Here is a 12,301-nt window from a genome sequence, read left to right on the forward strand (position 1 = left end):
GTGTATGAGTTATCATAGTCTTATCACTAGTATATATAGAAGTTATGTATGTGAGAAGGAGTAAGAGAAAGATATAGACATAAGAAGAAGAAAAACAATAAATGTGTTAATGTTGCTTTTCCTCACTTTCTCCTCTCCCACGTTCCTCCTCCATTTTCTTTGTATAATTATATAGTTCATTATACACATACATATATACATATATACACATATATACATATATATATATATATATATATATATATATATATATATTTATGTTATTATTTATAACAATTATCAAATTATTTTTTCTCTAACTTGTCAGGAAAGTGTTGCAAAATCCGAAATTTACATTTCAGAATTGTAGGCGACTCAATTCAACCTACAATTTTGCACTAGTTGAGAGTGTAAAAATTGTTGTGCCAAATTACATGTCATCTCTAAGTCTAACCAGTACGATGTCATTTCATTCTGGTGTCGGTGAGAAACATTGAGTGACGTGGCAGCGTTCTGCTGGTTAAACGTATCAACGGAAGACCAAAGTATTTAAATCTAATGGACAGAAAAGATCATGACGTGGCCGTAATCTAATGGGCTGATCAGGTCTACGTTTAAACGGAACGTATTTAAAGAACAACAGATTAAGCAGACAAGGGATATACTACTACTAATTCTCTCTATTTTGATCGGAAAACAAAAATGGCGGTGAACGGTGAAAATGGTGTCGGTGCGATTAGGGTTAGCGGAATGCAGTTTTCTTACGATGTCCAGGATCCTATTTTCTTCGATTTCAACATCGATCTCTCCGCTGGATCTCGTTGTCTCTTGGTTGGTGCTAATGGATCTGGTAAAAAAAAAAAAAAAAAATTGATTTTTTTGGTTGTTTCTGTATCTATGAATCGATACTAGATAGATTTGGGGGCTTTGACGAATATAGAAATGTGATTCGTGTGATTCTGTTTTGATAGATAGTGTTCGATTTGGTTCAAGAGATGATGATCGTAGTTGTGTGGTTTGGATCATTGAACAGGGAAAACAACATTATTGAAGATTCTGGCTGGAAAGCATATGGTTGGAGGAAAGAACGTTGTACAAGTGCTTGATCGTTCGGCATTTCATGATACAGAGCTTGTTTGTAGTGGTGATTTGTCTTACCTTGGAGGATCATGGAGTAAAACTGCTGGTTCTGCTGTGAGTAAACCACAACCCTGTACTCTTTTGAGATCTCGAGTTTAAAACACTGACGTGAGAATATTTTTGGAAATTTTTAGGGTGACATTCCTCTTCAGGGAGATTTCTCAGCAGAACATATGATATTTGGAGGTGGGATTCTCTGATCCTAGTATGAGTTTTTTTTTTCGAAAATGGTGAATTGTTTCTTTGTGCTTACTAGTATGTTTATGTGTTTCAGTTGAAGGGATTGATCCTGTGAGAAGAGAGAAGTTGATTGATCTTCTTGATATCAATCTTCAATGGCGTATGCATAAGGTTTCTGATGGCCAGAGACGTCGTGTGCAAATATGTATGGGTCTTTTACATCCTTTCAAGGTAATACACACAACCAAAATATTGATTTTGTACACATCAACTTTTCATCATGGTCTGTGTTTTTTTGTTTCATCATATTCCGATCCTTAAAATTTTGTAATGATCGTCACAGGTGTTATTACTGGATGAGGTTACTGTCGACCTCGACGTTGTTGCTAGGATGGATTTATTGGAATTCTTTAAAGAAGAATGTGAACAGGTAAGCCATTCAGTAGATCCACTTTGACTTTAGATGTCTATGAGCTTATGGTTAGAAACATCAAATGCTAATTTTGTTGTTTTATAATTGAGTAGAGAGGAGCTACAATTGTATACGCAACTCATATTTTCGACGGTCTAGAGACATGGGCTAGTCATCTGGCTTACATTCATGGAGGAGAGCTGAAACTCTCGGCCAAATTGGATGACATCAAGGATCTCAAAACCTCACCAAATCTGCTCTCTGTTGTTGAATCTTGGCTCCGGTCTGAAACCAAAGTCGAGAAGAAGACGAAGAAGAAACCTGTTGTTACGTCTCCATTTATGTCCTCTAGACAAATGGCGTATTACCGATGAATCTTAACTTCTATAAGAGATCAGTAAGAATAAGAGCACCTCCACTTAATGTCTTTGTTTTCCATGGTGTTTCATCTTTTAGAATCCGATCATTTTTATAACACAAATGAAAGAAATTATGTAAAACACCGTTTTAAATTAAATTATTATTTTACGTTAATTGAACCGCTTCTGTCCAAAGTTTGGTGTATGTCTGGCAGTTCGGGTTCTGATATGGTATTTTGGATTTTTTGAGTTTTTGGGTTTTAGAGATATAGGAGGATATTTTTAGACTTGGTTCAGATTGGTTTTGGATCAAGTTTTTCGGGTTTAGATTCGGATTACCCGAAGTTCTCAATACTCAAAATGTAGTATCAAAATTTGTCTAACTTATTCAAAAATACCCAACAAATCTAAAAACTTAGAGTCTTTTTATCCAAATTTACTAAAAAATAGTTTAAATACTTCAAAATATCTAAAATATCCGAAAATCTTAATATTTTGGACATTTACATTATTAAAATTATAAATATTAGTAATATATTACTACTATATATTAATAATGTGGATATATTCGAGTATCTGTTCAGATTCCGGTTTAGATCGGGTTTGGATTTAGATTTTTGGATTTAGAGATTTGGAATCTGTTCGGGTATTTTAAAATTTTGGATACGGATTCCGATCAAATTTTGCGGATCAAATCTTCAGATCCAAGTTTTTTACCCGGACCTAGTTTGGTGTGGATAGGTCGGATATCACACGCCTTCACAATACTATTGGGTAATAATTCACCAATTGACGTGAATCTTCTCCGTAGTCATGTAAAAACATGATTACTAGACCGGCGCTCTTGGTTTCGTTGCAGCATTTACTTGCGGCTATGGCAAACACAAATACTTCTGTTTGTTTGATGGTTGCAACTATTTGCGGCATGACGCTGCGGCAAACAATGTATTCTGCAATTTGTCTACTATCTCGAGCACTAGATTTACACATACTAAAAACTTCGTATGTCACTCCACTGTTCTGAGTCATTCGCTTTACGTCGTCTCTATGAAATCGATGGCCGTTAATGACATATCCTTTGTAGCTTTGAGTTGTATGTTGTGGACCAAATGCTAACCATCTAAGCTTCGTTGAATGACCCTCTGAGTTTGTAGGTATCTAAACATAAGGTTACATGTAACCATCAGTCAATGATAGATAAAGAGATAGAATTGAAACTGATAATATGATAGTATAGTTTGTACAAACCTTTGCTTTTATCCACTTTGCAAACCGGTCAGTATGAAGTTTCCAACAATAAGTCTCATCTCTTGCACAACGTAAATTAGTACCTTGCAATTCTTCCAAATGCAGTCTGAGTCACAAAGATTAACAAGATGTTATTCATAGATTCTTAACTGATCGATGACAAATTAACAATTTCTAATAGATGTAAACTTACTCAATATAAGGATCCATAATGGCTGTATTCATTAAAACATACCGATGAGATGTCTAACTCTTTAGATGAAAGTGTTACTTCCACCGGTTTTTGTAGTGGACGACCTTCGAGGATATGTTCATCACATTCAACATCTTCATTACGGTTGATGGCTTCTTGTATTGGTAGAGTGCTCTTAAGAAACTCTAAACAAAAGGCAAGACATTCTTCAGCCAAATATGCCTCCGCCATACACGCTTCTGTCCTAGCAAAATTTTTTACATACGTCTTCAGTGTTTTCATGTACCTATAGGTCAATCCCAAAACATATTTGTCAATTTGTTTACAGTTAAAAACAAACTACAATATTATTTCAGAAATAAGAAAGAGTGCCTCTCAAACGGATACATCCACCGAAAGTGTAAAGGTCCACCCAACCGTGCTTCCCTTCCTAGGTGTAGAGGAAGGTGAAACATGATATCGAATAGTGAAGGAGGGAAAATCCTCTCCATTTGACACATTGTTTCTACAAACTCAGACACAAGAGTAATAAGCTTTTTTGGATCAATCACACGCTGGCATAACCGGTTGAAATAGTTGCATAAACGAGTAATAACAACTCTAGGTCCTTTTGGCAACAATCCTCTCAATGCAATAGGCAATAAGTTTTGCATAAGGACGTGATGATCATGCGACTTCAAACCAATAATAACCGGAGGATCCAGAGAAACACAATTTGCAATATTTGCACAGTAACCATCAGGGCCTCTAAACTTGGCTAACCTCTTGCAAAATCGGATCTTTTCATCCTTAGAGAACCAATAAGCTGCTGGCGGCAGGTAAATTTTCTTTCCCCTGGTTTGTGTGTGCAAGTTTCTTCTAATCCCCATCTCTGCCAAGTCTTTCCTTGCCTTGACTCCATCTTTTGATTTAGCCCTATTTATCATAATAGACAGTATAGCGTCTGACAAGTTCTTTTCAACATGCATAACATCGATGTTATGGCGAACCGGCAAATCCTGAGACAATAAATCAAGAGGGTTAGTTAATTAACAAAGACTAATATAGAGTAATATATTAAATATTTAAGTAAGTAGTAACTACTAACCTTCCAATATGCTAACTCAAAAAATATTAATCGTTTCTTCCACCGCCATTGATCAAAGTCCTCTTCATATTCTTCCTCTGAGCTACATCATCTTCACATAACTCGGCTCGTTTTCTTTTACTATCTCTAGTCAATGGTTTGCTGAAGTCATTCTTGAAATTCTTAATCGCCTCAAATATTTCTGATCTGGTTTGAATTCTTCTTGCAGTCTCCTTCTCAACTGTGTTATCAAACCATCTTTTCCTACGTCTATAAGGATGTCCAGGACTAAGTCGTTTTCTATTTCCCAAATACACATACTTCCTATTAAACTTCAGCCATCTATGTGGTGTATCCTTTCCACAAACATTACAAGGTTGTTTCCCCTTCACTTTACATCCAGACAAAGACCCTAAAGCTGGATAATCATTGATACTCCACAACAAGATAGCTTAAAGTGTGAACTTCTCTTTCAAATATGCATCGTACACTTCAATACCTTCTTCCCACAAGTCCTTCAATTCATCTACTAATGGTTGTAGATAAACATCAATATTATTGGTTGGTGCAGTTGGCCCAGGGATTAGCATCATCAACATAATATTCTCAGCCTTCATACACATCACTGGAGACATATTATAATTCACTAAGAACACCGGCCACGTACTATATTTGGTATTCTGAATAGTGAAAGGTTTCATACCATCTGTAGAAATACCTAGTCGAAGGTTCCTAGGTTCCGCAACAAACTCTCGCCAGTTGCCATTGACTTGAGCCCAAGTTATCGAGTCCACCGGGTGTCGCATTGTACCATCCTCTGATGCAATGTTGAAATGCCAACGCAACTCCTCAGCGATCCTTCTTGATCTAAACATCCTTTGAAATCTTTCCTTGATTGGAAAATATTGAAGGACCTTGGCAGGTATTCCATCTTTCACAGTATTAGTCTGTTTATCGATTTCCCATCTTGAAGAACTACATCTTGGACAGGTTTCCATATTTTCATATTGCTTCCTATAAAGAATGCAATCGTTTTTGCATGCGTGTATGACTTCATAGCCAAATCCAAATACCTTCAAGAACCTTGTCAACTCATTTGTTGACTTTGGAAGTACGTTGTCATCAGGCAGCATGTCGTGGACCATCGTCAGAAGCTAGTCAAAGAAGTTTTATGGCATCCCACTCTTCACCTTGATGCGGTAGAGGCCCATAATTGCATAGACTTTGGTGTAATTATCACATGTCGAATACAGTGGTGTTTCAGCTTCATTCAACTTCTTACAAAACTCAGAATCTTCTGCAATTTCACCATTGTCAAACTGAGATCCATTAGGCTTCTTTGAGTGTGGACTATCCCCATCATCACTGAAAGCTGAACTAAACAACGCATAAGCATCCAATCCAGAACTCTGACCATCATCATTCTTATCTTAACTTGTGTCTCCATGTATACTCCACACTACTTTCCTCTTGTATTTATGATATATCCCTCTAATCACTAAAATGATCTACTACTACATCTACCGGTTGATGACTAACATTACGACAATCGATATACGGACATAAAATCTCAGTAGGATAACCCAAAGATTTTGATGAAGCATTCACAAACTTATTTGCCCCTTCAGCATACTCACTGCTATTCCTGTAAGTAAAACAAGTCCAACTATCAATATAACTATACACACTAATAATTTAAAATTATAATAATATGACCGAGAGTTTCATACCTAGGTAACCAAACCCATGACTTCTCCATAGTAAACACAACTCAGCTCCTCCACCAAATATATAAAGCCAATTGATCAAACACTCAAATAACTAGCTAACATTACAGAACAACAATATAGAAAAACAGGGAGAAAGGATTCAAAATCTTACGATTCAGAAAAAGCCTTCTTCGACAAAAGATGGGTATAATCTGTAAACACAATTTACAAAGGACATTCAGACAAAGAACATTCTGTAAATAACAAGGAAATTCAGACAAACAACGATTTCCAGTTGCAAAACCTAAAATCGATACAAAACCCAGAAAATTTAATCGAATATAGGTTATTACAAGAACCCTAAATTGATACAAAAACCTAAACTCAGAAAAAATTATTCGGAAATGGGTTATTAGAAAGAACCCTAAATCGATAAAAGAAACAAAGGGATCGACAACAGCTGAGAAATCACGGGGTACCTCAAGAACCGACGAAGAGAAGAAAACGACGGGATCGACAACAACTTAGAAATCCACACGGTGACGACCACGATGTGCAGTGAGTGAGAGAGAGAGAGAGAGAGTGAGAGCGAGAGAGACTGAAAGGTTTTTTATTAATTTTGCCCTAAGTGTTTTAGTTTTTAGTGTGAGGCCAAAATTTTTAACACGCGGAGGACAAAAAATGAAATCCCGGTTAAACATAAGATAACATAAAAGACACTCACATGCAATTAAAAATAAGTACAGAGTAAAAAAAAAATAAAAAAAAATCACATTTTCTAACCATACACACTTTTAATAGCATAACCAATACGCAACCGCTATTAAAAAGTAGTGTCTATCTCTTTTATTGCGGAAAACATAAAAACGCTATCTTTTAGTGCTATTAATACTCACATTTGTTGTAGTGGTTCAACTAAAAACTGAATTAAACCATATACAAACTACCCTCTATCTATAATTATGGTTTTAAAGTCACTCGTTTCATGATTATTACAGTAGTACTCTTTCAAAATCCTAAGTCTAAAACATCCTTTAGTAGTTTAATCTATCAATTCCTCACAAAATCAAATCATTTACAATTCCAACTAATTAAATTTCTCTCTTGGAAAGTTGATCCAAATATATTGAACCTTGTCAAAACTGCTTGTTTCAAATCATTTACGAAAATCTGCAACTTGTGACTGCCTTGGTTCACTTTTATGATCGTGATTGTTATACTTTTCAACTTAAGAAGAGGGGTTCCCTGTGGATTTTAGGCATCCAAGATGTCCTGTATATTACTGGACTTCCCATCGACGGAGAACATGCATTCTCTTTAATTTTTCTTCATGGCCGAACTTTCTATAGTTGTTTATCATATGATCAACTGAAATACAAGTATCAGAAGGGGACAAAAGCTCTGTCATGGATATAGTGAAGCAAAATTGAATGTAACGGTAGACATTGCTAAAATTGTTAAGTGTGGACCATAGAGAAAAATTAACGTCCATCAATCCCAAGAAGTTGAAAGAGAGGTTGAGGTCGTGAATAACTATATAGAACCATAATCTTCTTCACAATCATGTGATAATCGTTTTAAATTTATGATTATTCTTATAGTCATTAATTTTTCATATATATTACACTTTCAAAAACTCAAATGCAATACTGTAAAACCTATATAAATTAATATCATTGGAATTGAGAAAAACTATTAATTTATAAAGGTATTAATTTATCGATAAATTAACAGTTAAATTATAGAAAGATTTTCCTAATTTATTAATATTTTGCTACAATATATTAAAAATTAAGGTTTAATCATATTTTTTAGAATCAATTACAAAGAAAACAACAATTATCATTTCTTGAATAGAAAACCAAAAGTTTCAATATGGTAAAAATATTAGAAATGAACTCTAACAAAAATTAATGTAAATCTTTTTAAAAAACAAACATCACAAGTCACATTTCACTAAAGTTTTGAACATGTATATATATTCATATTGAAAATATTATATAATTATTAATTTATAGTATTGATATGACCATATATTTACATAGAATTTTCAAAAACTTTTATCTTATTATATTATTGAATAGTGACCAAAATTACACATAGTCAACTTAAGACTGAACTTTTTATTAATTTATAGTGATTCCAGATTTCACGATTATTAAAGGAAACAAAATATCCGATTGTTTCAAACGTAAAAAATTTTGTGTGTGCGTGTGTGTTTTTTCAACAGCTTATTTTATTAAGAGAGCTTGTAATGTGATCCTCATGGAGGAAAGGTACAAGGTAATGGGGAGCATAAGTAAAGTTTACAAACAATGAATTAATGGGAAAATCAGCTACATAAAATACAAAAAAAAAAAATATAGTCTTTTTTCGGGTATAAAATCTTTTTAAAAAAATTCAAAAATTTTGGTAATAACAAAATTAAAATATTAATATCCAAAAAATATTTACATGATTAATTAATCTGTTAGAGCATGTTACGCTTAACCTCTAAAATATCAAAAAAAAAAACCAAAAAAAACCAAAAAAAAACCACCGTATTATTTTTTGTTTCTTCTTCCGAAAACTTTTGTTTTGTTTTGTTTTGTTTTGTTTCCTTCCCAAAACCTTAATCAGGATATTTTTGTTAATTTATCCGACTGTACAAATAATTAAAAAAACCTAACTTAACCAAAAAAAAATCTTCTTTTTTCTAAAGTGTAAAAAAAAAGGCGACAGACAAAAATAAAATGTCACAAATCTCAATTTCTTCTCGCCGTCCCTCTTTGTAGTATTATTAATTTACCCAAAATCTTCTTCTCGTCGTTCGACGACAATCCGATTTCGTACCCAATTCCCCGGGTCAAATCCATCTCAAAGTTTGTGCCTTTTTTTCGTTTCTGATTAGGGTTTTTGATCAATTTTGGCAATCGGGTCTTTTTGGGGTGAAGTGTTCTGAGTTCAATCGATTTTTGTTTCATGGTGGGTTTTGGTATTTGAAGCTCGTTGATTGCGAATTGGCTTCTGGAAATCTGGATTCATCGATCTCTGGATGTTGAATTCGTGAATCTGAGGGGGGAGTTTAATGCTGAATTGGAAAACAGATCCACGGGCTAATTGAGGGGAAAATAAAAGAGGGTTCTTTTGATTTTTTTTTTTTTTGATTCTGGGAATTGTCGAGATCGGAGAAGATGGATCTTGTGATCGGTGGGAAATTTAAGCTTGGAAGAAAAATTGGTAGTGGATCATTCGGAGAACTTTATCTAGGTAACCATGAGGACGATTCGATTTCGCTTTTTTTGGTAAATTTTATGATATTTTGGGTTGGTTAACACAAATTTTGTTTGATTGATTTTTTGTAGGTGTAAATGTTCAAACAGGAGAAGAAGTTGCTGTCAAGCTGGTAAAATATTTTACCTCATTTATCAATAACATAAATAAAGATGTTCTTTTTTAATTTAACTGCAACTTTCATGTGATGTTGTTTGTTTGTAAAAAAAATTCTTGTCACATGAAGGTGATGAGAAAGAGATTTGCTTTCTTGAATCATTCTGTCATTAAGATGAGCTTTGTTGTTGTTGTGTGGTTTTGGATTTGCTTCTTTACTTTTCTTAATTCTCCATTCTGATGTCTTTTTATCAATTACAATTATTAGGAAAATGTGAAGACCAAGCACCCCCAGCTTCATTATGAGTCAAAGTTGTATATGCTGCTTCAAGGAGGATGTAAGTATCAATTAAAACTTCGTGATGATTGTATATGCTTCTTTTGCAAATAACTAAATAGTGTTTGTTATGTTTCTTTCCTTTTGAAGCTGGTATTCCGAACCTCAAGTGGTTTGGAGTTGAAGGTGACTACAGCGTGATGGTTATTGACCTTCTAGGTCCTAGTCTTGAAGACTTGTTTAACTACTGCAACAGGAAGTTCACTTTGAAGACTGTTCTCATGCTTGCCGACCAATTAGTGAGTTTATCTATCTGCTAACTGTTTTCCGACTCTTATGTTCTCTGAGTAGATGAATTTGTTCGTAATGGAGGGGTTTGTTTTCTCTGTTTATGTTTCAGCTTAACAGGGTTGAGTATATGCATATTCGAGGTTTCCTTCACCGTGATATAAAACCTGACAACTTTTTAATGGGACTTGGACGCAAAGCAAATCAGGTGCTAAAATCTTTCTTTGTGCTTTGACATATTATGCTCATACATTAAATTTATCGTGATTGCGGGTTCTGCTTCAAACCTCTGTGATAATATCTCTCTATGGCAGGTGTATATCATTGATTTCGGACTTGGGAAGAAATACAGAGACCTTCAGACTCACAAGCACATTCCTTACAGGTAAGAAATATAGAGACCTTCAGACTCACAAGAGTATGCTGTGTTCTCTCTTTTCCCTTATCTTTACTCAAGGATCTGGCATCTTTGCATCTTGATTTGCGTGAACTCAAGGAAAATTCAAAATATTGTGGCAGGGAAAACAAAAATCTCACTGGGACAGCTCGGTATGCAAGTGTCAACACTCACCTTGGAGTCGGTAAGAATGTTGTTTTGTGGTATTATATGTAGTTGGCTATTTTTTTCCCGTCAAAATACTTAGTTAGCTTTGCTGGTGATTGAACAGAACAAAGTCGAAGAGATGATTTAGAATCACTTGGTTATGTGCTTATGTATTTTATCAAAGGAAGGTTAGAGTCTACAGTTTCTCCGCCTTTTGTCTTTCAACTTCTGTATATTTTCTTGAACAAATTTTAAACTCTTTCTGTTTTGTTTTTTTGGCTATCAGCTTACCGTGGCAGGGATTAAAGGCGGGGACAAAGAAGCAGAAGTATGACAGAATCAGCGAGAAGAAAGTATCAACTCCAATAGAGGTTACAACTACTCGACAATCCTATATGATTTTTTTACTTTGGCGTTTGTTGGTATGTAGGTGTTAACGGAATGTTTTGATGTAGGTGTTGTGCAAAAACCAACCGTCTGAATTTGTATCATACTTCCAATACTGCCGATCTTTACGCTTTGATGACAAACCTGATTACTCTTACCTTAAGAGACTTTTCCGCGACCTGTTCATCCGAGAAGGTTCGCAGTAACATCATTTTTCATAAAAAAAAAAGTTACTGTTTCAAGCCATTCTCGTCTCATTTTTTAAAACTGTATACAACTTACAGGTTATCAATTCGATTATGTATTTGACTGGACAGTCCTAAAGTATCCTCAAATCGGAACCAGCGCTGGTTCTAGTTCACGAACAAGGGTGATTATTGAAAATCGCTTACTTATGTTTTTTACTCTCTTGGCTTTTGTGTTTCTGTGTGCTTAACGTAAAGGTATATCTTTCGGTTTTTTCAGCATCATACAACAGCGAAACCAGGATTCAACGCAGATCCCATTGGAAGACAAGAGAGGATCGCAGGTAAAAATTCTTCTCCTCCTGCTTCTGTTGGAAATTTTAGAACCATACACATTCACTCCTCACACTAAACTTATTTTGTTTACCAATTGTGTCTGAAAAGAACCCCGTTATAAAACTCCGGGTGCAGTGGAGGCATTCTCCCGAAGACACCCGACTGCAACTTCTTCGCCACGTGATCGTTCCAGATCAAGAAATTCTGATGATGGACCTTTCGCTAAGCAGACAGTAAAAATTCTTACTTTACCAACGCATTCATTGATCTGAACCACTAATTATTATACAGAATGACTCAAATGTAATTCTTTTTTAAGCAGCAAGGAGACTCTGAAAGACCAAACAGTTCGTCAAGATACAGAACATCTTCTTCTAGGAAAGCCGTTGCTGCCTCAAGCTCCAGGCCAAGTTCTGCAGGTGGACCAAGCGAAAGCCGAGTTTCAAGTCGTCTGGTATCATCAAGCGGCGGTGGTGGTAGTGGCAGTGGTAATGCCCGTCCCTCGACTAGCCAGAGAATGCAAGCTGGATATGAATCCAAGACTTTGTCTTTCTCTCGTGCAACAGCTTCAAGAAACACTCGGGAAGATCAATTGAGAAGCTTCGAGCTTCTCTCTCTTCGGAAATAAA

General features: G+C 35.2%; 3 protein-coding genes across 4 annotated transcripts; 2 read left to right on the forward strand and 1 right to left on the reverse strand.

Annotated features, from left to right (window-relative positions):
* On the forward strand, positions 274 to 2,250 carry LOC104760535 (ABC transporter I family member 21). The gene is made up of 6 exons (XM_010483474.2): positions 274 to 829; positions 1,013 to 1,173; positions 1,254 to 1,305; positions 1,394 to 1,530; positions 1,643 to 1,729; positions 1,825 to 2,250. Exons 1-6 carry the CDS (start codon positions 682 to 684, stop codon positions 2,083 to 2,085), a joined length of 846 nt encoding a protein of 281 aa, XP_010481776.1. The 5' UTR covers positions 274 to 681; the 3' UTR covers positions 2,086 to 2,250.
* On the reverse strand, positions 2,830 to 5,722 carry LOC104763136. The gene is made up of 6 exons (XM_010486552.1): positions 5,077 to 5,722; positions 4,685 to 4,995; positions 3,929 to 4,509; positions 3,570 to 3,797; positions 3,319 to 3,424; positions 2,830 to 3,228 (listed from the first exon to the last, which is right to left on the reverse strand). Exons 1-6 carry the CDS (start codon positions 5,720 to 5,722, stop codon positions 2,830 to 2,832), a joined length of 2,271 nt encoding a protein of 756 aa, XP_010484854.1.
* On the forward strand, positions 8,970 to 12,301 carry LOC104760538 (casein kinase 1-like protein 7). Of its 2 annotated transcripts, none has more exons than XM_010483475.2 (14): positions 8,970 to 9,535; positions 9,631 to 9,671; positions 9,924 to 9,993; positions 10,083 to 10,231; positions 10,333 to 10,428; positions 10,535 to 10,605; positions 10,740 to 10,801; positions 10,889 to 10,952; positions 11,051 to 11,135; positions 11,220 to 11,346; positions 11,436 to 11,521; positions 11,617 to 11,680; positions 11,781 to 11,905; positions 11,992 to 12,301. In XM_010483475.2, the coding sequence occupies exons 1-14, from the start codon at positions 9,460 to 9,462 to the stop codon at positions 12,298 to 12,300; spliced, it is 1,425 nt and encodes a 474-aa protein (XP_010481777.1). In that variant the 5' UTR covers positions 8,970 to 9,459; the 3' UTR covers position 12,301. The 2 variants fall into 2 exon arrangements, with proteins under 2 accessions (XP_010481777.1, XP_010481778.1); XM_010483476.2 differs by having other exon boundaries at positions 8,972 to 9,535; positions 11,995 to 12,301.

Source organism: Camelina sativa, chromosome 18 (assembly GCF_000633955.1).
Source record: "Camelina sativa cultivar DH55 chromosome 18, Cs, whole genome shotgun sequence".
Taxonomy (NCBI): Eukaryota; Viridiplantae; Streptophyta; class Magnoliopsida; order Brassicales; family Brassicaceae; genus Camelina; species Camelina sativa.

Coding starts and splice junctions, on each gene's coding strand:
- LOC104760538 (XM_010483475.2), top strand. CDS start 9,460: ATGGATCTTGTGATCGGTGGGAAATTTAAGCTTGGAAGAAAAATTGGT. Junction 11,522..11,616: donor GTTCTAGTTCACGAACAAGG/GTGATTATTGAA, acceptor CGGTTTTTTCAG/CATCATACAACAGCGAAACC. Junction 11,906..11,991: donor GACCTTTCGCTAAGCAGACA/GTAAAAATTCTT, acceptor TTCTTTTTTAAG/CAGCAAGGAGACTCTGAAAG.
- LOC104760535 (XM_010483474.2), top strand. CDS start 682: ATGGCGGTGAACGGTGAAAATGGTGTCGGTGCGATTAGGGTTAGCGGA. Junction 1,174..1,253: donor GTAAAACTGCTGGTTCTGCT/GTGAGTAAACCA, acceptor GGAAATTTTTAG/GGTGACATTCCTCTTCAGGG. Junction 1,531..1,642: donor GTCTTTTACATCCTTTCAAG/GTAATACACACA, acceptor TGATCGTCACAG/GTGTTATTACTGGATGAGGT.
- LOC104763136 (XM_010486552.1), bottom strand. CDS start 5,722: ATGGTCCACGACATGCTGCCTGATGACAACGTACTTCCAAAGTCAACA. Junction 3,798..3,928: donor CACCTAGGAAGGGAAGCACG/GTTGGGTGGACC, acceptor ATTGACCTATAG/GTACATGAAAACACTGAAGA. Junction 3,229..3,318: donor CAAAGTGGATAAAAGCAAAG/GTTTGTACAAAC, acceptor CCTTATGTTTAG/ATACCTACAAACTCAGAGGG.